At 47.1% G+C, this 25,100-nt stretch overlaps 1 protein-coding gene across 1 annotated transcript in view; it reads right to left on the minus strand.

The window, feature by feature from the left end:
* The window catches only part of RYR3 (ryanodine receptor 3), a 502,054-nt gene that overhangs the window by 92,719 nt on the left and 384,235 nt on the right, over nucleotides 1-25,100 (minus strand). The window contains 9 exon segments of the mRNA XM_036031373.1: nucleotides 184-246; nucleotides 444-590; nucleotides 1,556-1,645; nucleotides 5,154-5,232; nucleotides 7,310-7,473; nucleotides 8,626-8,766; nucleotides 10,301-10,391; nucleotides 14,582-14,802; nucleotides 18,182-18,351. Of these exon segments, the coding sequence (XP_035887266.1) occupies nucleotides 184-246; nucleotides 444-590; nucleotides 1,556-1,645; nucleotides 5,154-5,232; nucleotides 7,310-7,473; nucleotides 8,626-8,766; nucleotides 10,301-10,391; nucleotides 14,582-14,802; nucleotides 18,182-18,351 (1,166 nt within the window).

Consider the following 25,100-nt stretch of genomic DNA (forward strand, 5'->3'; position numbering starts at 1 on the left):
GCCCAAAGGGGCCCTTTTCAATTATTTATATTTTTGTGGTGATATGTTCTAGGCATTCTTTCCCTTCTCCTTGATCTTAAAAAAAAAAACAACAAACCAAAACACCTCCTTGGAGGTAACACATTCTGCCCTTGACGGGGTTCAGAGAGCAAGTGGCCCCGTTTGGGAGCGGTCGGCACTGACCTGGAGCTCTCGGGAGAGCGCCACGTTGGAGAGGTCCAGGGGAGCGGGGCTGTAGCTGTTGCCCTAGGAGAGCAAGGGCAGAATCACTAGGGCTGCCCTGATTTTCCTTATTCTTCCCAGCATCCCCATACCAGCTGCCAAAGATGTATCCCAAGAGGTCCCCAGGCTCGCGGCTGGTGGTCCTGGCCTCTGGAGCCCCGGGGAGAATGTCCCCAGGCTCTCCGGGGTTTAGACCGGCCCAGCATGGGCCTCTGTCATACCTGGCTGGCCTGGGATGTGCTTCGAAGCTTCTCATTTTCCCGTTGTTGAACAAGGGCTTCTCCTTCTTTGGTCCTCTCCACAGTCCAGCCCACAGCCAGCATGGTTTTCAGGGACTCTCTGGCTGGCCAGCGATAAATTTCCTTCTCCTGGAAGAAAATTTGAGCAGAAGAGCTCTGCAGGGCACACCTCGGCACTTTGGCTGGCCTGTCTCCCTGTGGAGGTCGGATCCCACACTGGACGGGTGCACATTGGTTCCAGCTTCCTTTCACCAGGTTCGATCCCTGTGCAGCATCCCACCCGAAACACGCAATCCGTCTTTCTGATGTTTTTAAGTGTGAGACCCTATCATCTCCTGCCTCCAGAGGGAATGAACCAGACGTCACCCACAGTTTGTGGGTAACGAGGAGCAAGAACAGGGAGTGACTTTTCTAGCTTGTTCTAGTAGCTGTGTAAGAGGGACTCAGCAGAAGGTGTCCACACAACGCTCTCCTTGGAGTCTGGGAAACAGAATGTCTTAGACTGAGAATTCTCTTTAGAGCTGTGTACAATTTTATTGGTGGTCAGTGTGCACACAAAAATACATGTGCCGTCCTTCATGGGTGACATTAGACCCGAAGGTTCCAAAGGACTGACCACAAGATAGGAATTCAGCGTGGGGTTGAACGGTATAGTTGTTAATTGAAAAAACCCAGGGGACCTGCCCATATTTCCTTGGGGACGCTCTTCTCTCCTTCATCTTCCATGATTGACACTTATTTCTCTTTGAATTTTCCCCAACAATTCACCCTTCTCTCCACCTCAACAATCTAACAAAAGCCTTCCCAGTTCAGTTGCCAGTGAAGTACACGTGCATTTCGGCCCAGCCTCCAAGTGCTGACCCATGCTTCCCTCTCCAAAGGGCGCTCAGAGCTTCAGAACAGACCCTGAGGCCGGGCTCTGGAAACGTCCAGGAACAGGTGCCCAAGGGGGAGCTCCAGAGGAGTGTAGGGAGTCCTTAAAAGTCCTAAGGAATTGGAGGATGAATGTGCCCTCAACTCTGACAATCTGAGACAGTTCCCAAGGAAGGACAAGCAGGGCGGCCACTCAGTGTTACCTGAGGCCCGTCCCTTACCTTCTCTGTTAATGTCTTGAAAGGCCTTATCAGCGGATGGGTCTTCACGTTTTCGTCCAGCGAAATTCCATATTTCCATCCATTCTGACTCTGAAGAAATGTTCTCAGTTCAAATACCCTTGGCACCCAAAGGGCCCTGCTATGTGACCCAAATCCTAGCTTCTATTTTCACCAAACAAATGGCATAATGGAATGTGACAGAGCTCGGAAATTACCCTCTCCCCCACACGTCTAACTGATCCATTAAGGCTGTCAGGCTTCCTGCCCCCAGGTTTCGAACTCTGCTCCTTCCTTTCTTCTCGTTTTAGTTGCTGTCCCCTCCACTTACTCGCCTGTGTTTCAGGCTCACTGCAGAAAGAAGGATGTTTCCAAAGACCAGAGAACAGTGCTTCTCAGGTCAGTGTATTACGTTTACAGGTGAGGACTGAAGTCAAGGCTAAAGGTACATGAGGGTGGGACCCCCAACCACTGCTTTCCTTGTTTGCCAACCGCACAGCAAAACTGTGGCAATGCATGTTTCCTAGAGTCACAGCAGTTTATGAATTTCAAGAGTCATTCAACAAACATTGCTTGAATGTCTACTAGTGTAGGTGTTCGACTCTGTCCCAGGCATTGTGGACACAGAGATAAGAGTCCCTGATTCCTACAAATAACCTCACAACTCAAAGATTCTCCCTGGGTGATCGAATTGAAGCCCAGAGTCCATAACAGGACTAATCAGAAAGCAGTATGTCCAGCCCAGACCTCCCTCCTAATTTCCAAACCTCTTTAACCTCTGCTTTGATGTTTCCAAGGGTACCTCTGGCATGCCTGACACAGATTGTGCATTGTATACTCCATTTTCTACACCACTGAGAGTTGATACTTATAAAATCACCCTGATCAGGGCACTCCACTGCTTTAAAAGTGTCTGATTCCCAGCTGCCATCATGGTGAAATGCACACTCTTCCTGGCCTCTAGAGCCACGGTGAGGGGCTGGCCACACCGTCTGGACGCATCTCCCCACTCTCCCCCTGCCACCCTCCCCACTCTGTGGACCTGCCACAGTGCTCTACAGCCCCTAGAGCCACCACACTCCCCCTCGCCTCCCTGGATCTGCACCTGCTTCCCCCATCCCCATCACCTACTGCAGATGTCGCCAGCTGGAGGAAGTGCCCCTGATCCCCACTGTTGGACTAGGGGCCGCCCCTGGCACTCTAGCCCTGTGCTCGTGCCCGCCACAGCAGTGAACACCTGTGCCAATGACCTGCGCCACTGTGGCCGGTCTATTCTGTTCCTCCCACAGGACTGTAGAGTTTTTATTTCTGATTAATTAATTTAAAACATTTTTCAATTGTGGTTTACCTTCAGCATTATTGTGCATTGGTTTCAGGTGTTCAGCACAGTGATTAGACAATCAGACTTTAGCGTTCCCGCTGATATTTCCAGCACACACCTGGCAGCATACACAGCCATCACAACATCACTGAGTACATTCCCCGCGCTGCACGTTACATCCCTGTGACGGCTCTGTAACCGCCGATCTGCACTTCTCAGTCCCTTCACCCCTTTCGCCCAGTCCCCACTCTGGTTCCCCTCTGGCGATCACCAGCCTGGTCTCTGTCGGGGTCTTGAGGACAGGGACGAAATTCTTCTTCTTGTGAGATAACTGATGCCCACCTGGCCATGGGGAGCCAGCACGGTTCCTCACAAACATGAAGTGCACAGTGCAGTGGAAGAGAGAGAGGAACCAAACACTGAGCCAGCAAACGTGCAGTTGACAACTGGTACAAACATACACGTGTTGTAAACAGTACTGTGTAAGCTGCTATAAAGGCACCATGATGGAAAAGAGCAAGGTGCCAAGAGGGCCCACAGCTGAAAGTCTGGGCAAGAGGCATCCGAGGAAATCACACCTGGACGGGTATTTGAGGGATGAATTGATGAGCGGTGTGTGTGCATGTCAGAGTGCAGATAGGCACCTGGCTCAGAAGTGGGGGGGGGGGGGTCTCAGGCACCTGTAGTGTGTGTGTGTGTCGGGGGAGGGGAGGTGGGAGGAGAAGGGGATGTGGCTGGAGGGCAGAGGGTGAAGTGAGAGATGAGGCTAGAGATGGTAGCAGAGGCCAGGCTAGGCAGTGCCTGTCAGACCACACTAAAGATTTTGACCTTTGTGTTAAAAATAGTTAGAAGCTCTTAAGGAACTTTAATGAGGAGAAGGGGCTGTAATGGAGAACGGCGGTAGGCTAGGACCAAGTGCGTCCTACACTGAAACCATCGCCTGCCTGCAGTGTGAAGAACAGGCGGAAGGAAATGCTCACGGGCAGACTGCTGAGCTGATCACAATCCTCTGGGCCAAAGAGGCTGGTAGCCTGAACTGAAGCCACGGGGTTGGGATAGGGAGAGTCACTTGATCCCAGAGAGACTAAGGAGGTAAACCCACATGGCTTAGTGATGGACTGGCCAATACTATGGGTGGACTGGGTGCTGTTTTTCCCTGTTTCACAGGCTGGCCACACAGCATATGTAAAGAGTGCTGAGAAAATAACAAGCTCTTGAGCGGGGTCCGGCCAACTGCAGTCCTGGGGCCAACTCCGGTTGACCGTCTGTTTTATGAACACAGTTTCACTGGCACACAAGCACACATGCTCATTTACACATTGTCTGTGGCTGCTTTGTTCTCTAATTGCAGAGAGGAGTAGCTGCAGTGGAGACTGGCCACAAAGTCTACTCTCTGGTCCTTTACAGGAACATTTTGCCAAGCCCTGCTCTTAAACGGTGAGGTTTCAGCCCGGTCTACAGTTACGATGATTGCTGTGATTCTTGGCTCCTGTGGAAGCAGAGCTGAGCCTGGGCCAGTGCAGGGGCTCAGCCAGGGGCACACGTGTGCCCTCTCCAGGGAGCGCCACACGCAGGCGGTCCCTGCGGCCTTGCTGTGGCCTCAGTGCATGATTCCATCTGAAGCTGCAGGTGAGCTCTGGCCCCAACCTTTAACTGGCTGCGCATAGGAACCCTGGGTGTCTTTGGCACATTCCTTCTACCCTGCCTGCCAGCATTAAAGGGCTGACAGAGCAATTAAACTTATTAGGCAGCCTGACCTCATGTGCTGAGGAATTTTAAACACCAGATGGACAGGCTTATTAATAGGAAGCGTCTGGGACTCCTACCGCTGCCTGCCATAGGGAGAGGTGTGCCCTCCTTCCCTAGAATAAAATCCAGTTTCCTGGCAAAATGCAAGGTTAAGGCTTTCAATTTCATTTTCCATTTTCCAGAGAGAAAAACATTTTAAAGGAAAAGTGTAATAAAAGCCTCCCACCTTACATTAAGTGTTTGCATCAGACACATACAAGTATGTGCTTGGGTGCAAGCTCCAGGAAATGCAATCTTGAGAAAGGACTGAAGACTAACAGAATCGATCATTTTCTGGAAAAATACAAAAAGCAGCAGCTCCGACTGCTGCTGATTACTTCTCCGACCCGCTCTGACCCCTCTCGGAAATAATGAACGCTCTTGAGCAGCGAGTCTGTTGCTTGGACAGACCAAGCAGGTTTCCAGGACGGACCCTTCATTGATCTTGGGCTGGTTTCCCCTGACGACTGTCAGCTGGAGGATAATGCCTACCTTTTCACAGGCCCATTTGTCATGTGAGTGCTCAGCATACTTGGTGACGATGTACTCCAATTTTTCAGGCAAGGAGAAACTGAAATGAGAAGGGGGGAAAAAGGAAAAACCAAATTACAACCTCCCCAAGCACCTTAGCCAGACGTGCCGAAAAGAAGCCCAGAACCAACAATCAGCCATCCGTTTGGCTGGTGGTGGAAACAATCAGAGCTGAGACAGAACCGCCACCAGCCAAGACGGAGAAGTTGGATATGATCCACTGGGTAGCCCGGACCTGGAGCTGGACACCACACACACCCAGGGAGCCTCCTGAGTGTACGTACGGCGCTGCATGGTCCCGCGGCCACAGGAGGCTCTGCAGTGTAGGTGGCCTCCCTCCAGCTGCTCTGGGTTCTCTTGGCCCCCGAAGAACCGCTTGGCCTCCCGGGTCAAACCTGTCTAGGTTACACAGTGAGAATCCCTCCATTCGAAGACACCGGCCTGTTGCCTCAGGGCTGCGCTCTGGGAATGGCAGGAATGGGAAGCTAGAGAACCAACCGTTACAAAAATCGTGGTTGTCTACTTTTTTGGGTTCAGCAACTCACACTTAAATACTAGAAATTTGGAAGTGTAGCAGTCTGACAGCTTGGGTCCCTTCTGCTGGTCACAGCACCTCCCTTTTCCTTTAGGAACAAATCTTGCGCTGCCCACGGCCCGGTGTGAACTGTCTGAGAAGGGGCCCCTGTCCCGGCCACTCAGACTCCCTTTTCCAGGAATGAGGGTCTTGAGTCAGATGAGACCAGGGTAGCAAACCCTTCAAGGGGATTCACCCAACGGGGACCCCTGAAGGCTGTTCGTCTGGCTACTGTGTCTTGGTTTCTGACCTTACTGAGGCCAGGCTAGTCAGCCTTTCACTAGGTTTTGATAACAACCCCTCATCCTTACATTAAGGTCCTTTCCTGCCCAAGTTAGTGAGAGTTCGTCTCTATGACTCACATTACTTGCAGAACCAGACTGGTATCCAGGTGTAGGTGAGGAAATGAGAACTCTCAAGTTAACATGGAACTGCTCATCAGCACCTGATTCCTAGAGTATAAGGTTGTCTCATAACATTTACAAAAGCATCCACATTATCGCACCATTTGGCATCCTTCAGCACACTCGTATTTTCAGAGGGTGGAGGTGTCTGAAGCAAACGCCTGCCTTCTCTTGGGCCCCTGACCTCTTCCTCAGAGCAGGTTCAATTCTGTTTCTCACCATCCGCCCAGTTCAAGGCTCGGTCTGATGGGCCGTGTACCTAACCTCCCAAACACGAATTTCACACATTATCAAAGCTGGCAGCCCCAGGACAGGGCTCGGGCCCTTTGAGAGCTATTGCCACAAAACCCAAGTCCGAGGGGCTCATCTAGGATGTCTTGCCTCCCTGTTCGTGCTGAGGAAGTCTTGGAGCTCTTCTTCTACCAAGCCCCTGGAGGTGAGGACGGCACGCTCCCCCACACATAATCATGGCTGAGGCAGAAGCGCCACCAGCTACAATCGGGTGTACGTTTCGTCCATGGCCTAACCACCTCCAGTGAGAGGCGCTGGGGAATCGGAGGGGGAGAGACTGAAGGTGCTATTGTGGGGTTATTCTGGAGTGTCAGCACCCCTTGGCACAGCCGAGAGCGGGGCCCGTCTCCCAGGCAGGGGCCTTGCCCTGTCTGCCGTCAGGCACCCCTGAGGCCTTGTCGGGGCCCTGCTGTCCGTTATCTGTGGGGTTGTCATGACGAAAGGAGCTACTGGGATGGCACAGACCTACCTCCCAAAGAGGGAAGATTTTGTCAAAAAACTCATTAATAACTTATTGGCTTATTTGTCAGGGTGGCTTCTGACAATGCCTCAGATGACATTTCTTTGTGGAGGAATACCCACCTCTTATCATAAATAAACTAAACCCACCCTCTAAAACAAAAGCCTGGAAATATTACAACACAGCATATAACCAGGTATGGAGGCATGAATCCTTCAGGAATTGAGGGCAAACCCCAGTGCCTGGTGTGACTTGTGGTGTCCAGAGAAAGGACAGCAGTGCTGGCCGGAGGGAAGGAAGGGACTCTCACTGTCTCGCTGCCTGCGGAGAGAGAACACCGGCCACGGGGCCAAAGGCAGAACCAGCACAGAGGTGGTTCTGGACTCACTTCAGGGTGCTGATAGGCTTGGGGTCGAAGTTGCCATCTGCATCCACTGAGAGCTGTTTCTCCAGCGTGGCCGAGATCCTGGTGTCTAAGTAGTCTGGCGGCAAGGCCCCGGCTATGGCGCTAAGACAGGGCAGGGCCATCCGGAAGAGGTCTGGGTCGTACTTCTGTGGGGAAAACCGAAGACTTTGTCAGCGCAGGAGTGGGAACCGCGGCCACCAGGCAGAAGCAAGGCCTTCACTTGTCCCCGGTGACTAACACGGCAGCACGGCAGCCCTCTGACACATTCTGGAGGAAACCGAGGGGTCCTTGAGAAACGTTAAATCACGGTTTACAACAATGTCTCTGGAATAGTTAATTTCAGGATAGCTAAGGGTTAAAGTGGTCCTTGCTGGGCTGGAAATGTCTATGAACTCGCCTGCCGTAGAGGCTCGCGGCAGCGGTGCAGCCTGTGACTGCACAGGGTGCAGGAAACGGGGCCAGGCTCCTCCGCAGCTGACAGGGCCCCATGCTGACCTCACGGCAGCCTGCTCAAGAGCATGTCCATTCTTCCCTGAACCCGGCCAGGAAGGCATTTCAGCCAAAAACGTGGGGTTAGGGGCAGCTTTTGGTCTGCTTTTAGAAACCATAGGAATAAAGGCGTAAAGACAACGTACATGCAGGTGAACACGCTACATATACACATGTTCCGGACTTCTGTAAGAAAACCAGACCTATTCATGGTCTGCCTTTAGAGCTGAGGACCTCAAAAATCTACGTAAGCTGGGGTCAGGTGAGGTGGAGGCCAGTCGGAGTGTTGGAGCTGTATTCCAGTCAGACGGTGCAGGAAGGCTCTGGCTTCCGAGGCCCCCAGTTCTCCCTCAGCCTCCTCAAATGGTGGCCAGGAAGAACCTCCCCGCTGCGGCTTCAAGTCTCCTGGAAATCCCATGCCCTGACCTCAGGGCAGACGTGCCGACGTCTCCTCTAGGCTGGAACCTGGTGAAGACTAGCTGACAGGGCCACGCAATGCTGGGGTCAGGGAATGGTGGTGGGGTCCGTCCTCATACTGAAACCAGGAAACCTTTTTGTAATTTACTCTGGTGGTCTCTCTCCCCTGTGTCAGCTCTGCGTGTCTGACCACTCGCCAGTTGCTCCCTGGTGAGACGAGGATTAGAGTAGTTCCCATTTCAGGGAGTGGTGGTAAGGAGGAATGGATAGAGCATGCTTGTGAAGTGCAGCCCCTAGCCCACGGTCAAGGCTGAACAGAGGTTAGCCATTGCAATGTGTAGCAGCCTGGGCCCCGGAGGGCCTCCCTGTCTCTCTGGAAGTATTGCCCTCACCTTGTGGGACAGGGAATCGAAGATCCCCCAGAAGAGCTTCTCTGTCAGGTGCAGCTCTTCCTCCACAGCGAGGCCGTAGCTCCCCCACCCCGACGGCAGACAGTAGTACTTCCAGCACTGCTCATAGTGATTCGTCAGAAGCTGGAAGGTCGGCAACAGTATCGCACGGTGTGGGGCAGGGGGGAGGGGATCCACAGGCATCAGCAACAAGCAGGGGAAAAGAAAAGAGCAACTGACCATCAGGAGAGCCAAACCAACATTTGCAACAGATGAGTTATCTACAGAGGCCCTCAGACACCACTGGAAATGGTCTGCTTCATGCCTGATGAGCTCCAGCCTGAACTGAGTCTGTCTAAATAATTCTCGTGCCTCCTAATGTGCCCTTAGACCTCACTGAAAGATCTTATAAATCTGGAAGATGCTGGGTGACGCTGATATGGGGACAGGGTGGTGGGAGGCACCTTGTGGGTCCGAAGATTTTCTCTAGGTGGATTAGTGCCCAGGGCTTCCTTCCCTTCTTTCCCCCTTCTGTGTTACAGTAGTTCCACATATGGCCAGCAGAGGGCAGAAGCACACTGCCAATGTTCTCGATCCTCCAAGAAAAATACCTGAACTAAGAGGTACAAGGGAGTGCATTGAGGGCTATTCAAGATGCCTGTTTGGGAGCCAGAATCCAGCTGACAGCACAGGCCTGCAGAGGAAGCAGTGTCAAGTTGAACTGTGAGAACCGTGGTTCTCAGCTGTGGTACCTTTTGAGATGAGAACTGGAGCAGTTAGGGTTAGAGAGCTGAGTGAGCCCATGGAGGGAGGTGGAACCTGACAACAAGCTGTTCTCTGCCTGGTGAGGAGAAAGGACTGAACTAAAGGCTCCTGGGAATTCTGTTTATCCCAGTAAAAATGCTTCTTGAAACCTTTGCTTGGACTATTTCTGAAAAGAAGGAAAAATTCTGTTAAAATCACTAGGCAGAATTTTTGACTGTGGCTGACACTTTTGAATGTGCTAATATTGCAGGTGGCACAAAGGTAAAAGATAAAAAAATGCCCTCTTGTGTGTGGGTGTGGGGGCTGATTCTTGTGCCCCTCCCCAGGCCAAGATGCTCACAGTGCTAGTGATGAAATGTTTGTACTTTATGAGAAAACCAGAAAGGAGAAAACAAGAGAGACGGAGAGGGGGAGAGTGGGGAGAGGGAGAGGGGGAGAGGGGGAGGGGGAGAGAGAGCTTCCTTTTCATTAGTAAAGAAGAAAAGAGGATCTGTTATAAAAAAAAGTAAAATCACAAAACAGTCTGGAAGAGAGAAGGAACACTTAAGTTTTTGTACTTGAATAACAACAGGCTTTCAAAGGGTTTTGAGACTGAACCCATTCTGAAAGCCTAATTAGGGCAGGAAAGCCCAAATCCAGGTCCCCTGACTAACCTCCGCTAAGTGACGGGCAGTTTGTGGACCCCATCGTAGAATGCTGGGGCAGGGCATGAACCCGGAAGGTCCACTCCCCTTCACCCCAACACACTCAAGAAGGGGTTGATTTTGTGAGTTGCATCTTGTTGGCACTCAACTTAAAGGAGCAGAGCCCACGAAGGATGCATTTTGCTCCCCAAATTGTGACCACATCACAGTTTGCAAGGCAAGCGTCCTGTGCCATGCATGGGCTGCATTCAGAAGTGAGAGGGGCTCACCTTCAGGGGCATTGTGCAGTGCTCGTTGAGCTGGGGCACGTCGAACACCAGGCGCCGCAGGAGCTGCTGCAGCATGGAAGGCCTCAGGTGACTGCGGTGTGCAGTGAGAAAAACAGAAGGGCAGGATGAAAAAAAAAAGAGAAAATGATAAAGAAAGAATAAAAGAAACACCCAGCAATAACCATCTATTAGGGCTAAGCCTCAAAACAATGAGCTCCTAAAACACAAGATCTTGGGGAGAGCACAGCGGAGGACGAAACACTGTAAGAACTGAGTGTAGTTAAAATGCAGGAAGAGGGACACGCAGCGAATAAACTGAGGTGTCCGAGGTTACATTCCAGTTGCCACTCAACAAGATGTTCTGGAGTCTGCACAAAGTGTAGCTACTGATTAAGTGCGAAGAATGTAACAGAAAGAAGGGGCTTTTATTATTTTTTAGATATATAATTGACTACATTTTATTCATTTTTACTTTTTATTCTTGTTTACTCTATTCCAGTTGTCCCAATTTCCCCCTTTGCTCTCCTCTGCCCAGTGCCCCCACCTGCACAGTCAATCCCCAGTCTGCTGTTGTCCAAGTCCATGGGTCATTCAGACCTTTAACTAATCCCTTCCCCTTCTTCCCACCATTCCCCGCCTCCTCCCTTTCCTCTGGCAGCGCTCAGTCTTCTAAGGACTGCAAGTCACCTTGAGCTCCAAACAAGCGGAAGCTATCTGAGGCCACCTACTGGTATTATCTGAAGGGAATTTTAAGGCCCCCAGAGTTACTGTGTGATCTTTGAAATTCTCATTACTGGAATTATTTCTTTGGGTTAAGGCTCCATCCTCAAAAACACTCCTTTAAAGGGCAAATGCACTAACTAATTAGAGAATAATTTATCCAAGTATCAAAGAGTTCACAGCTGTGGTATTTATTGTCTCTCTCAATGAGACAAAGGAGAGATAAGCAACACTGATTTAGCCTTTATGTTTAGACTGCCAAACTTTTAAACCTCTTTCTTAGATTAAAAAAGTTCTTTTTCAGTTACAGTTGACATGCAATATTATAGTAGTTTCAGGTGTATAACGCAGTGATCGGACATTTATGTAAGTTATGAAATGACCCCCGAAGTCTAGTAACCACCTGACCCAACGATGCTACTGCCCGCATTTCCCGTGCTGTGCTTCACGTCCCTGAGCCTCTCTGCCACTGTGGATCTGTGCTTCTTGACCCCTTCCCCTTTTTCTCCCAGCCCCGCCACCCCAACCCACCCTCTGCTCTGGCAATTACCCGTCTGTTCTCTGTATCTATGAGTCTGTTTCTGTTTTGTTTGTCCATTTATTTTGTTTAGATTCTACATGTACGTGAAATCATGTGGTATTTGTCTTTCTCTGTTCAGCCTACTTCACTTAGCATAGTGCCCTCCAGGTCCCTCCAGCTTGTCACACATTTGATGGCCAAACTCTTTAAAAGCCTGGAGGAACCTCTGGATCTTCTGCAGAGAAAAGTGCGTGCACACGGTCCACATGGTCTGGCATGGAAGTTCAATTCATGGACCCGTGAACCCTTTCTGCAGATGCCCAAGGAACCGTGGAGGCCAAGTTGACAACTTTGATGGCCAAGTGTCGAATGCCAGGAAGGAAAGCCTCGGACGCACCCACAGGGAGGAGGGTGGACGCAAACAGAGACAGACAACACGACCCGACTGCTCCACTACTGTCCCTACAGCTGCTCCTGGGACACGAAGCCCTGCAGGGAGAAGGGTCAGCCGAAACCTGCCCAAAGTAAGCGGCCTCGCTGCCGACTCCTGCACTTATTGTGTAAAATTCCTCAACTTCTCACACTGCTGTTTAGCTCATTGGTCGAATCACCGGAGATGGACTAACTTGAATAAAATCAAGGCATGAAAATAAATCTCTTTTGATTCCTGACTTGTTAAAAATAAATAATGACGTAACTAGGTGAATACCAATTTGTCCGCTGTACCTGGAGCTCGTATGGACTGAGAGGAGGGGTGTGGAAACTCCTCGGAGTATAGTAGCAGGGCTGTTCGTTAAATTTAGTTTGATGTAAAATTCTAACTCCCCCCAGGTCTGGTCCTCTAAGAGCACTGGCAGTTCTCATCAGTCCCACCGACTCGCCTTTGATGCTGGGAGAGTGCTCCTGCGGGCAGACAGGGCTCCTCCGCAGGCCCGAGCTCGAATCCAGCAAAAGGCAGAACAAGGTCTGTGGCAGCTGTGGGTGCCAGCTACAGACTCGACAGCGACAGGATTTCTGTGTGTGTGACCTCACCCTTCGTTCCCCTGCCGTCGTGGAGGAGAAAAGCAGAGACCCATCCACACAAGTAGTGGGCTGTCGCTCTTCCTTTCGCAGCGGCAGAGCGGACACCCGGGGCCCTGTCGGTTCCTAGACGCCCGTGAGTGCTTCTGCCCTGCGCTCTCTCTTTCAGGACCAAACATTCTAATGAGCTTGATTCTCTGCCAGTTATAACAGTCTTGGAATGAATGAAATAGCGTCCGAGGACAGGCCCTGATTTTGGTGGGGGAGCTCAGAGAGAAGCCCCTTTCCCTTTTATGGGGCCCTGGTGGAGGCCCCTGCGCCCCACCCTCTGCCCTCTCCTCCAAACCCAGGCAAACAGCACTGGACAGCGACGCAGGTGTCCCCTGACACAGTCTGTCCCCAAAGGCCTGGGGTGGCCAAAATGTTTGTTTTTTTCTGTATGATGGCTCTAGTTGTGCTTAGTTTTCTTTAACTTCATTCCAAACAATTTTGTTAGAATGTATTGTGACAGCTGTCATATCAGTATGGATTAAGAAAAACTTATCAGAATTGTTGAATTTTTGTGTAGCCACTTAAATATTGAAGGTGGAAGATAATACACATTTTTAGCACATGATGCTTTATTATTTCAAGAAAGGTAAAAACACAACTGAAACACAAAAATGATTTGTGCAGTGTATGAAGGTGGTTGATTGAATATGTCAGAACTGTTTTGCAAAGAAACTTTTACAAAGTGTCGTGCTGGAGGTTTCTCACTGGACGATGCTCCATGGTCAGGTAGACCAGCTGAAGTTGATAGCGATCAAATCAAAACATTAATGAGGACAATCAATGTTATACCTCATGGGACATAGCCGACATACTCAGGCTATCCAAATCAATACAGTTATTGGTGAAAATGAAAAATATGTCATTTACTTCAGAGAAAAAACTAAGCAGACTCTTTGGCCAACCCGAAAGTTGAAGTCTGTAGGCATTAGAAGACAGAAAGACAGAAGATGCAGCTCCATTTTTAATGAAGCACTGTAAATGTAAGGGTCATGATTATATTTGAAATACAAGTGTGGGATTGTCTTTTAGTTTGATGTTCTAAAGCAACAATCAACTGTTTTTCCCCTAGGTGGGCCTAGCCCCTCAATACAGAGTCAGTCACCTTGTGTGGCTGGGAAACAGCTTCTTCACCAAGAGCCATGACCAGACCCACTGTGTGCTGGTCCTGTCTCCGGGACAACTAGCAGCAGAGTTTCTCCACCTGGGCTGCATTATGGAATCACCTGGCAGCTTCAAAGGCTCGAGTTTTCATCCCCAGAGGCTGGATTTGGGGGCAGAGGTATGACTTGGGCCTTGAGGCATGAACCTGGTATTTCCCCAGGTGATTCTCATGTGCAGCTGAGGTGGAAAACGGGCTTAAAGCAGGAGCCCTGGTCCTGCACCAGCAGCTGCAGGAAGAGCCCTTCTTTCTTTGACCCTACCTGATCTGACATAGTTTCCTGAGGAGCCAAGGCTCATGGGGTGACTTTAGCTCTGTCCTTGGAGGCTCTGGTGCACATTTGCAGTGGTGAAAACTATTGCCCTGCCTTCCCCCCTGGCACTGGAGATGCCTTCTCCTTGCTCCCAGTCTCTGAGGTCGAGAGGAGGGTTGCTTTGATTCGAAGTCATAGAGGCTGGCCTCTGTGCAAAGGGCCCACTCATTTAGAGGGGAAATCCTGCTTCCAGCTCTGTCTTAGGGACTAAAACAGTAGTTCTTTGGAATACTACAGGCCTGAAAGACAGTTTCATCTCCTGGTCCCCCAACGCTGAGGGCTAGAGGCTGAGCTGCACCTCCACCCTCCTCCTCAAGGATCAGAAAGGGCCTGGGACAAAGCGCATCCTCAGAGGAGATGTCTGGGGGAGGGCTGTTGTACGGCACAGGCTGGAAGCTTCCTCAGACTGGATACGCCAGTTTTTAGATTGATTACACGATTAAATGCAGCTGCCGTGGATGCATGCACACAGGAGAAAAACAGGGGCGGGGTACTTACTTGCAAATAGCAAGCAAACATTCTTCTATGGTGTCCCTCTGAGCTTTGGTGAGGGAACGTCCCTTGGAAAGCCTGTATATTGTCTGGAGTGTAGAATCGATCAGAGAGGTGTAGTGTTCTGTTCCAGCAAAGAGAGGGGCGCATCTTGTGAGGAGCGGGAGCACAGCAGAACATATGTACCGATTCAGTGCCAGCGCAGCCTCCGTGGTGCTCAGGGAAACCTAGGGAAGGGCACAGGGAGACTGGTCAAGCTCCCCTGGAAAGAGAGCAAAGCTCACCCCACGAACTGAGCGCCCACCAAGCCGGGCAGGGAAGCTCACACATATCAGTGCTTCACCGGAACAAAGTAACAACTTTGTACCTTCTCAGCAGACTGATTGTTCTTTTGCATTTTAAATGAGAAAAAAATCCTGTTTTAAAAAATAAACAGGTGAAAAGCAAAGATTGGCTGGTCCTAACTCATTCTAAATGATCCACAAACATCCACTCTCCTCAGAGATTTCTAAACTGTTAAAATCACGTGATGGCCAGTCTAATCCAATCTCCTTGTTGTCTGCAAAGCTCAACTGCATTATCTTTCCTGTTGTAGCTCTTTTCTCTCATCTTAGGGAAACTCACACGTCGTTCTCTTGTGGTTCTGGAATTAGTGAGTAAAGGCCAAGCCAGCTCTCATTTCGCTGGTTTTGCAGAGAGTGGAGGAATTCTGAGCCCCATCATTTAATTTATGAGCATCATGAACAATTCACAATGTAGTAAGTGATATGAGGGCAGATCTCATTTTACATGGGAGCAACTGTCCAAGAAATAGAAACGCAGGCCCTTCTCTACACCTGCTGTGATTCTCACTCCCCTCGTGCTCTCCGGTGTATTTAGACAGGCCAGATTCAAGGAAGGCCCACTTAGTGACACTAAATTTAGCTAAAGCATTTGATTTATGATTTAATCTTTATCTGAGGATACATTTATTGATATTTTAGAGAGAGAGGAATGGGGAGAGAGAGAGAGAGAGAGGGAGGGAAATATTGATGTAAGAGAGAATCATCGATCAGTTGCCTCCTGTATGTTCCCTACCCAGGGACCAAACATGCAACCTAGGTATTTGCCCTGACTGGGGTTCGATCCCACAACCTTTTGGTGTATGGGATGATGCTCCAACCAACTGAGCCACCCAGCCAGGGCAGCCACAGCATATTTAACTATCATCTCTGAAAACTGCAAAACTTTAAAAGAAACCTTGAGATTCACAGAGATGAAATATTATCATCATTTTCTGTGATCATCGCAATAATTGTATCTGTAAGTTACAATCTGATAAACTGTTTTCTTTGAACTGTACACATTCCTGGGTGTTCCTCTTAATTATCAAAACCTTGTTTTCTAGGAGTTTGAGTAATTGTACTGAATCCTTCACATTTATCACTTTAACAGAGTAATTACAATGAAGAAGGACCTAGCTTTTATTACAGTGGCTTAAAAGTTTTCAGACAAGAATGCATGAAAATGTGTGTGCTGAGAAACTGAATCTAAAACTGCTTTTGTAGACGGTGCTAAGACAAGCATGTGGCTCGGACACCAAATGCTAGAACAGCATTTGCTATTGATTTCATGTATAAAAAATTGAATGCTTTGATCAGGAACCTTGGGAATATCCCACAAGTTAAAAAATCATTATGTTTTAAACCAAGGAATTTATTGAAAAGCTGAAAACAAGCTGTGGGAGCATTGTTTTAATTATCCAAAAGGATCACCCTAACACCTTCATGGATATACCTGTTGGGGGCCGCCCTGCCTGGTCTCAGGAAGCTGTAATCCCCCCGTGACTTAGGCTGAAAGACCTCCGGACCAGGAGCCACTGAAGGAGACAAAAGTTATTTCCCTGGCTTGAACGGCAGTCAATGACGGGTAACAATTCTCTTGGATAGAGAATGACGAGTTCACGAAGGAATGACAGAGATAAGACTCACGGGGCTGTGGAAATGAAGGGGTGATCAGACATCAACCCCTGCCCCTTTTGGCTTTGTCAAAGCCTGAGTCTTTGCTCTTGGATGAGAGAAATCCAAGTCTCCTAGCTGCCTTTGTCTTCTGAGACCTGCAGGGGCGAAACAGCCCAGACCAGAAACGGCGGACCCCCGGGGTAATCAGGCCTGGGACATAGAATATGCAAGATCCTGTGAGATCTGTTTGCTGGAGGATGTTATTATCTTGGAATTTAAAAGCACAGACAGGAAACGAAAACTAGCCCTTTAAGCAATATGTTAAAAACCCCAAAACTTGCCCAGATTCTTAGCAGGAGTGCTGCCCCCACCTTTGTAAGTTGTTTACATCTTTTAATCTTTTCTGCCAGACTGTGAATCCACAAACTAAAGCTGTTTTCTCAATAAAAAGCTGCTTGGGTATGGGCAGGAGGTGCTCCCCACGTGAGGAGTGGCCATGGCGCCCTCCAGGAGAGAGGGTGGCCAAGGCGCTCCCCATGTGAGGAATGGCTGTTCTGTCCCGATTCCCCCACAGAACCTGGTTGTCTCTGTGTATGTTCTTTCTCGTGCTTTGACGAACCATCTGCAGCGTTCCGTGCTCACTGCAGGCAGGTGGGCACGCGTCATATACCATTGCTTAGTCCCAAGCCAGAGACAGGGACGGAGCTCTCATGCAGACCTGGGCAGGGGGAGGGCAATGAGGATCATACTGCTTTCCACCTGCAGGCAACCCATTCAAATCAAACCCAGTCCAGTCCAGGTGTCGGCTATGTGACACCCAGCCCAGAACTCAGGCTGCTATCTGGGCTGGACACCAGGTGGTGCCTTTGGGCAACTTTATGACTGATCAAGAAGACACGCTTCTGGCTCTTAAGAAAAAACAAACTCTAAACTGATAAAATGTTCTTAGACTTAAGCTGATTTGAACAGTCTATCTTCTTGGACCCAGTACTTCTGGGGCATCGGGTCTCTGTTTAGCCCTGACTTAGGGCATCAGGCATCTGTGCTCTTCAACTCTGGGGCCTCCTGCCTTCATGTCTGTTGATAATGGGTTACCGTACTTCACACCTGACTTCCAAACTTGGATTTGCCCTTGCCCTCTTGTCTTAGCCTTGTCATGCCTGAAGTCTGTTGGCTTCGGACTATCTTGCCTGACAGTGTATTAAACTTAGGAAGTAAGAGCGGGAAGAGTATTGCCAGCCTCTGGTGAGGCCAGCCAGCCTCTCTCATAAGTGATAGAGCCCTACTTTTCACGTGATGATGTTTGCCCCACAGGAGACATGTGGTGAAATCCAGAATTGGTTTGGGGGGTGGTGGGTAGAGGCCAGGATGCCACTAAACATCCTGTAATTCACAGGATACCTTTCCCCCCCCAAAATATTATAAATGTTGAGAAACTTTGGAATAAAGGGAACTGGTTGAATATTTGAGGTCAAGTTTATATACATCTAAGTCGCTGGCGCAATAAATTAAGATCTCCCATTTCTTGGGGACTCTGTTTTTTTACCCTTTAAAACAAGCTACTAGTGTGTAATCGGTGAGTATATTAGTGAATAGTCACTGCTGAATCCAAAGACACTAATTTACACTGGTGGGAAAACTATTTTTTCTTATTTTAGATACTTACTGTATCTAGAGAGGCAGAGGTTCTTAAGTCGGGTAAAAATCCGACCTCCAGCAAGTGGAGCAGAAACGTTTGATCCTTAATGCCGTACACACGGTCCAGGAACAGCACCATGGGTGCCTTGTGGTCCGGGCAGAAGTGGGCGGCCACGTCCGGCTGGCTGACGGACCCGTCTGGAACACACAGACACCGTCATGTCCCCCTGTGCTGTCTCCGCAGCCTCAGAGGCAACACAGAGTTTGTCGTCTGTGGCTTGTTCTCCGAACAAGCAACAGGAATTTGGGGAACAATATCATATTGTGCTGCATCCAGCTTAGGTTGGCTTGGAAGAGCTGGCTGTTAAAATTTCAGGAATGTTGTGAGTTGTTAGACATGCTCATTATTAAAAAATGAAACGTACAATAAAGTAAATTTTAAAATGTAACAAATACTCAAAATTCATTACTTCCTCATTACTATCTTGAGGTGGTTTACATGTATTGTATTTGTATGTTGGAAATGCAGTACACTGGCGTGCCGTGTGCCAACTCCATGCTCAGTGATATGAGGTTGGTAGCATGAAAGTGACCCTGGTGAGAGTATTTACACCACAGAAATGGGCAGATGCAGGAGTCTGTGCTTGATCTACAGCTTTGCTGTTGAGGACACATGAAAGGGAGAGAGAAAATGTAAGGCAGAATAAATTTAAAAGTGTGTTATGTCTGTAGCTATTACATCATAAATAGCACAAAACTGAGGAAATCTTCCAGTATTTTAAGACTATTATCTGACTTAGCTGGAATATAGAGCAGATTGCCCAATAATTTTAACCTTATCTGAATGAAGATATTCAAAGATGAAGTGGGGAATACCATGAAGAAAATAAAAATTGCTTTACTTGGAAAATAAAGGCAGCATTTTGAAATCGGATAAAAAAGAAAAACTGTCTTCCTCCTCCTATTTTGCTAACATAAAAAAACTAGGAAAGACAGCCCGAAAATGATCAATCTATAGTAAGGGCATATTTAAATTCCGTACTTCACAAGCACCCTGGGAGCCGCAAAGACTCAGTGCTGTCCAGGGATCAGCCTCCGTGCTGGGAGAGCCAGAAGGGAAGGGACTTTCCCAACGGGAAGCCGCCTGCTGCTCCTCTCGTGGGCACTAGGGGGAGCTGGATCCGCAGGGCCAAGGCTGAGTTAACCTCTAGGACCTACACACCTGGTGTGCTGAGGAACATTATTTTCATGGCGTATCAGTAAGTGTTTTGTGCTCAAAAAGTTCGGAAAACACGGAGTTCAACATTTATTTTCTTTATCCTACATTTTCTCAGAGGTTCTATAATCCAATGTGATTGATGAAGTTTTATAAAAATGTGATATTTTTGAGAGTGATGTCACCAAGACTGAAGAATAGGAGGTCCCAGGCTCTGTACCCTACAAAGATACACAATCAGACAGCTACCCATGAATAAAAATAGTACTGGGAGAACACTGGAGTCCACTTAAACTTCAGCAATACAGTGGAACAAAACACCTGGGAGTAATGGTACAAAAAGGGAAGGAAGAACAGCTTTATTTTGCCTGCATCCTCCTGTGCCCCAGACCGGCCCTGCTCAGTGTCACGAGGGAACTCCTGCTGGAAAGTGGAGAGCAGGGTGAGCGGTCAGCTCCTCCAGCCTTTTAGAACACCACAAGAAGGACCCACTTTGCCTTCAACCCACCAGGGGCCAGCAAAGCTGGGATGTATGGAGATGCCTAAGAATAAGAAGGGCAGGCAGAGGCTACCTGCACCAGCCACGCAGCAGGAGCCAACATGGTTCCCAGGGACCTGCTGTGCAGAGAACCTCAGCAGCTTTGCCACCGAAGAAGCCAATAGCTGGCCCAGCCACCACAAAACCCTGGCAGATTTCACAGGTTTTTCATGTTTGCAGATGCCCGGATGCCTGAGTCTCTGTGCACTCCCATCACCCTCACTGCTGGAACTCAGGATTTCCACTGGCAGCCTCTGCAGCTGTGTAAGTTCAAGATGCCAGCTTAGACCCCTGCCTTGGACACCCGTCACCATATGTGCACTGGGGAACAGACTCCCACCCCTGGCCTTTATTGCCGTGCATTGTGGTGAGGCCCTGCCACCATGGCAGTGTATACCGACAGCCAGGGACCCCAGAGCTGCTTGTGGGGCCTGCTCCAGCCCTGTCTGAACTCACCTGTAGCTAGCACATTCAGTGGTGAACTTGTATACCACTGGCCAGCATCTTGTCACTGGCCCCTGCTGCTGTGCACCTGTGGCAAGACTTGGAAGTCACAGAAAAGCAGGCTGACAGCCAGGGTTCCCACAGCTGCTACTGCACCTCCAGGTAGCCCTTGGCCTTGCTGCTGGCCCTGGCCATTGTCACTATGTACGTGTATGCAATTGGCCTGTGCCGTTATACAGGCACCTGTAGTTGGTCCCTGCAGCTGAGTCTGTGTATACTACTGGCTCTGACCACCCCCACTGCCTGCCCTGGGACCTAGTTGCCAGACCTGGAGGCCTGCTAAGGACCTGAACAACTTTTGCAGTGACTGAGGATTCCTGGCAGCTCTTGCCAAGGACCACACAGTTGTCAATGTTGTAGACTCCTATGGCCCTGAGATAACATCACCTCTCCCCCCAAGCCCAAAGCTGCTACACACCCCTGCACTTGGCCCCTTGCTTCACTAGACCTGGGGTCATAGCACACCCCAACATGCCCCACCCACAGGGGAAGGTCTTTCCTTGCCAAAGTCAGTCCACACCATCTGGAAATGTGTGTATACCTATTCAAGGCCACAGGTGTCACAAAAAGACACATGACACCACAGTAGGGACACAGTAAACTTGTAGTGACTGACCCTAAAAAAGTGAAGATACATGAATTGCCTGACAGTTCCAAATAATTATTTTAAAGATGCTCGGAGAGCTACAAAAGAACACTGAAAAACAATTTAATGAAATCAGGAAAACAATATGAGAACAAAACAAGTTCAACAAAGACATAGGAGATATGACAGTGTAAAAGCAAATAGAAATTTTGAAACTGAAGAATATAATGACTGAATGGAAGAATTCAACAGAACACTTCAACAGCACACCAAAACAAGCAGAAAAATCAGCAAACTCAAAGAACATTTGAAATTATCCAGTAAGAGGAAGAAAAAGAAAGAATAATAAAAAGGAATGAAGAAAGACTATGGGACTAATGGGACACCATAAAGAGAAACAATCCACACATCACTGGAGTCTCAGAGCGGAAGAGAGGAAAAAGAAGTAGAAACCTAAAGAAACGATCACTGAGAACTTCTCAAACCTGGGGAGATGTATGAACATCCAATTTATGAAGGTAACAGGTCACCCCCAAATTTCAATCCTAAATGATCTTCTCTAAGATCAAATATAACAAAACTATCTAAAATCAAAGACAAAGAAAGAATTTTAAAAGCATTAAGAAAAAAAATTTTCTCATACAAGGGAACCCCGCTATAAGACTATTAGCACCTTTCTCAGCAGAAACCGGCAGGCCAGGAGAGAGTGGGGTTATGCATGCAGTTATGAAGGAGAAAAACTGTCAACCAAGAATACTTGCACCAACAAAGTTTTCATTCAGAGATAAAGGCAAGAGAATACTTTCCCAAACAAAGCCGAGGGAAATCATCATTACTAGGCCTTCTTTATAAGAAATGCTGAAGGAAGTTCTTCAAGCTGAAATGAAAGGATGCCAATTAACAACATAAAAACCTATAAAAATATATAGCACACTGGTAAAGTTAAGTGTACAGTCAGGTCAAGAATATTGTAAAGAAGGAAAATAACCAAGACCAGAGCAGAAACAAATGAAATACAGAATATAAAATCAATAAAAATGATCAATAAAACAGTGGATTTTTGAAAAGATAAACAAAATTTAAAAACTGCAGCTTACCAAGCAAAAGAAAGATCACTCAATAAGGAAAATTAGAGATGAAAGAAGAGACATTAAACTGATATCACATTAGATCAGGAGAGACTACAATGTCCAACAAATTGGACAACCTAGGAGAAATGGATAACTTTCTAGAAGCATACAATCCACTGAGAATGAATCATGAATAAGTAGAAAACCTGAATAGACCAATAATGAGTAAGGAAATTAAATCAGCAATCAAAACCCTCCCAATATGAAAAGGCTAGAACCAGATGACTTCATGGGTAAATTCCAACAAATATTTAAAGAATTCACACCAATCCTTCTCAAACTCTCCCAAAAAGCTGAAGAGGAGGGAACACTCCCAATCTCATTTTATGAGGCCAGCAGTACCCTCATACCAAAGCCAGGTAAGGACACTACACAAAAAGAAAAACTATAGGCCAATATTACTGATAAATATACAGTTGATCCTTGAACAATGCAGGGAGCAGGGGTGCAATATCACCACACAGTTGAAAGTCCACAATAACTTCTGACTCCCTTAAGCCTTAGCTGAAGGTGTCTCTTGGTATCTGTAGGGAATTTTCTCTAGGAATCCCATAGATATAAGGGAGTCAAGTATACCAAAATCTGCATATACTGGAGTACCTTACATAAAATGATATGTAACAATGCATGCAGTCAGCCCTCCCCACCCACAGATTTCCAACTGTGAATCAGAAAATGTCTTTGGCCCATGGTAGTTGAACCTGTGGGTGCAAAGCCCATGGACACAGAGGGCCAACTATATATTTATTGGAAAAATCCATGTATAAATAGATCCAGGCAGCTCAACCCTATCTTGTTCAAGGGTCAACCGTACCTGCAAAATTTCTGAACAAAATACTAGCTCACCAAATTCAACAGCACATTAAAAGGATCATGCACCATGATCAAGTGGGATTTATCCCTGGGATGCCAGGATGGTTCATTAGACACAAATCAATAAATGTGATGAATCATTAATAGCATGAAAGACAAAAATCATGTGCTCACTTAAAGAGTTACAAAAAAGTATTTGACAAAATTCAACATCTTTTCATGATAAAGACTCTCAATAAATTACATAGAGAAGAAACATATGTCAACAAAATAAAGGCCATATAAACAAACCCACAACTAACATTCTCAGTGTTGAAAGCCTGAAAACTTCCCTCTAAGATCAAGGTTAATACAGGGTGCCCACTTTTACCATTCCTATTCAACACAGTACTGGAAATCCTAGTCAGTGCAATTAGATAAAAAGAAATAAAAAGCACCCAAATTTAAAAGGAAAAGTAAAATTGTCTCTGTTTGATGATGACATGATCTTGTTCCCACCAAAAATTGTTAGAACAAGTAAGCAAATTCAGTAAAGTCTCAGGATACAAAGTGAACATGCAAAAATCAGCTGTGTTTCTATAATCTAACAATGAACTATATGGAAAAGAAATAAAACAATCATATTTACAAGAGCATCAAAATACCTAGAAATAAATTTAACCAAGGAAGTGAAATATTTATATACCAAAACTATAAGACACTGATGAAAGACATGAATAAATGGAAAGAAATCTTGTGTTCATGGATCTAAAGAGTTAATATATTATTTAAGTGTCCAAATACCCAAAGCAATCTATATATTCCATGCAATTTGTACAAAATTCCAATGTCACAAAAATAGAAAAAACAATCCTAAAATTCGTATGGTATGCCAAAAGACCCTGAATGGCCAAAGCAATCTTGAAAAAGGACAAAGCTGGAGACATCACACTTCCTGATTTTGAACTATATTATAAAAAACTAGAGCAATCAAAACAGTACACAATTGGTATAAAAACAAACACATAGATCAATGGAACAGAATTGAGAGCCCAGAAATAAAGCTATACATATACAGTCAAGAAATATTTGACAAAGAAGCCAAGAATACTCAATGGAGAAAGGATAAGGATAGTCTCGTCAATAAATGGTGTTGGAAAAATTGATATTCATATGCAGAAAAATAAAATTAACCCTTATCTTACACCATTCAAAAAAATTAACTCAAAATTGATTAAGGAAACAAGAATGTAAATCTCCTAGAAGAAAACATAGGCTTAAGCTCCTTGACATTGATCTTGGTGATGACTTTTTCACTTTGACATCAAAAGCACAAGTGATAAAAGCAAAAATCAACAGGTGGGACTCCATGAAAATAATTTTAAAAACCCTTCTGCATAGGAATAATCAAGAAAATGAAAAGGCAACCTATATAATAGGAGAAAACATTTGCAGGCCATGTACCTGACAATATGTTAATATCCAAAAAAATGTAAGGAACTCATACAATGCAATAGCGAAAAGCAAATAATTCCATTAAAAATCAGCAAAAGACCCGATAGACATTCTTCCAAAGAAGACACAAAAACCACCCCCAGGTACAGGAAAAGGTGTCAACACCACAAACCACCAGGGAGGTGCAAATCAAAACCATGAGATATCATCTCATACTTATAAATGGACATTACCAAAGAGACAAGGGCTGACACATGCTGGCGAGGACATGGAGAAAAGGGGAGCACTGTTGGTGGAATGCAGACTGGCACAGCCAGCGTGGAAAACAGTATGGAGGTTGCTCAAAGAATTAAAAATAAAACTATCATATGATTCCACTTCTGGGTATATATTAAAGGAAATAAAATTATTATCTTGAAGAGATATCTGCACCCCTATGTCCATGGTGGCATTATTTACAACAGCCAAGACATGGAAACAATCCAAGTATTTGCTGATGGATGAGTAGATAAAGAAAATGTGACACACACACAATGGAATACTGAGCCATAAAAAAGAAGGAAATCCTGTCAGTTGCAACAGTATGGAAGGATTTGGGGGGCATTATGCTAAGTGACATGGGTCAGACAGAGCAGACAAATACTGTGTGACCTCACCTACATGTGGACTCTAAAACACTGTGCTCATGGAAACAGAGTAGAGTGACAGTTACCAGGGACTGGGGAA

The sequence above is a fragment of the Phyllostomus discolor genome, chromosome 1 (genome assembly GCF_004126475.2).
Source record: "Phyllostomus discolor isolate MPI-MPIP mPhyDis1 chromosome 1, mPhyDis1.pri.v3, whole genome shotgun sequence".
Lineage (NCBI taxonomy): Eukaryota > Metazoa > Chordata > Mammalia > Chiroptera > Phyllostomidae > Phyllostomus > Phyllostomus discolor.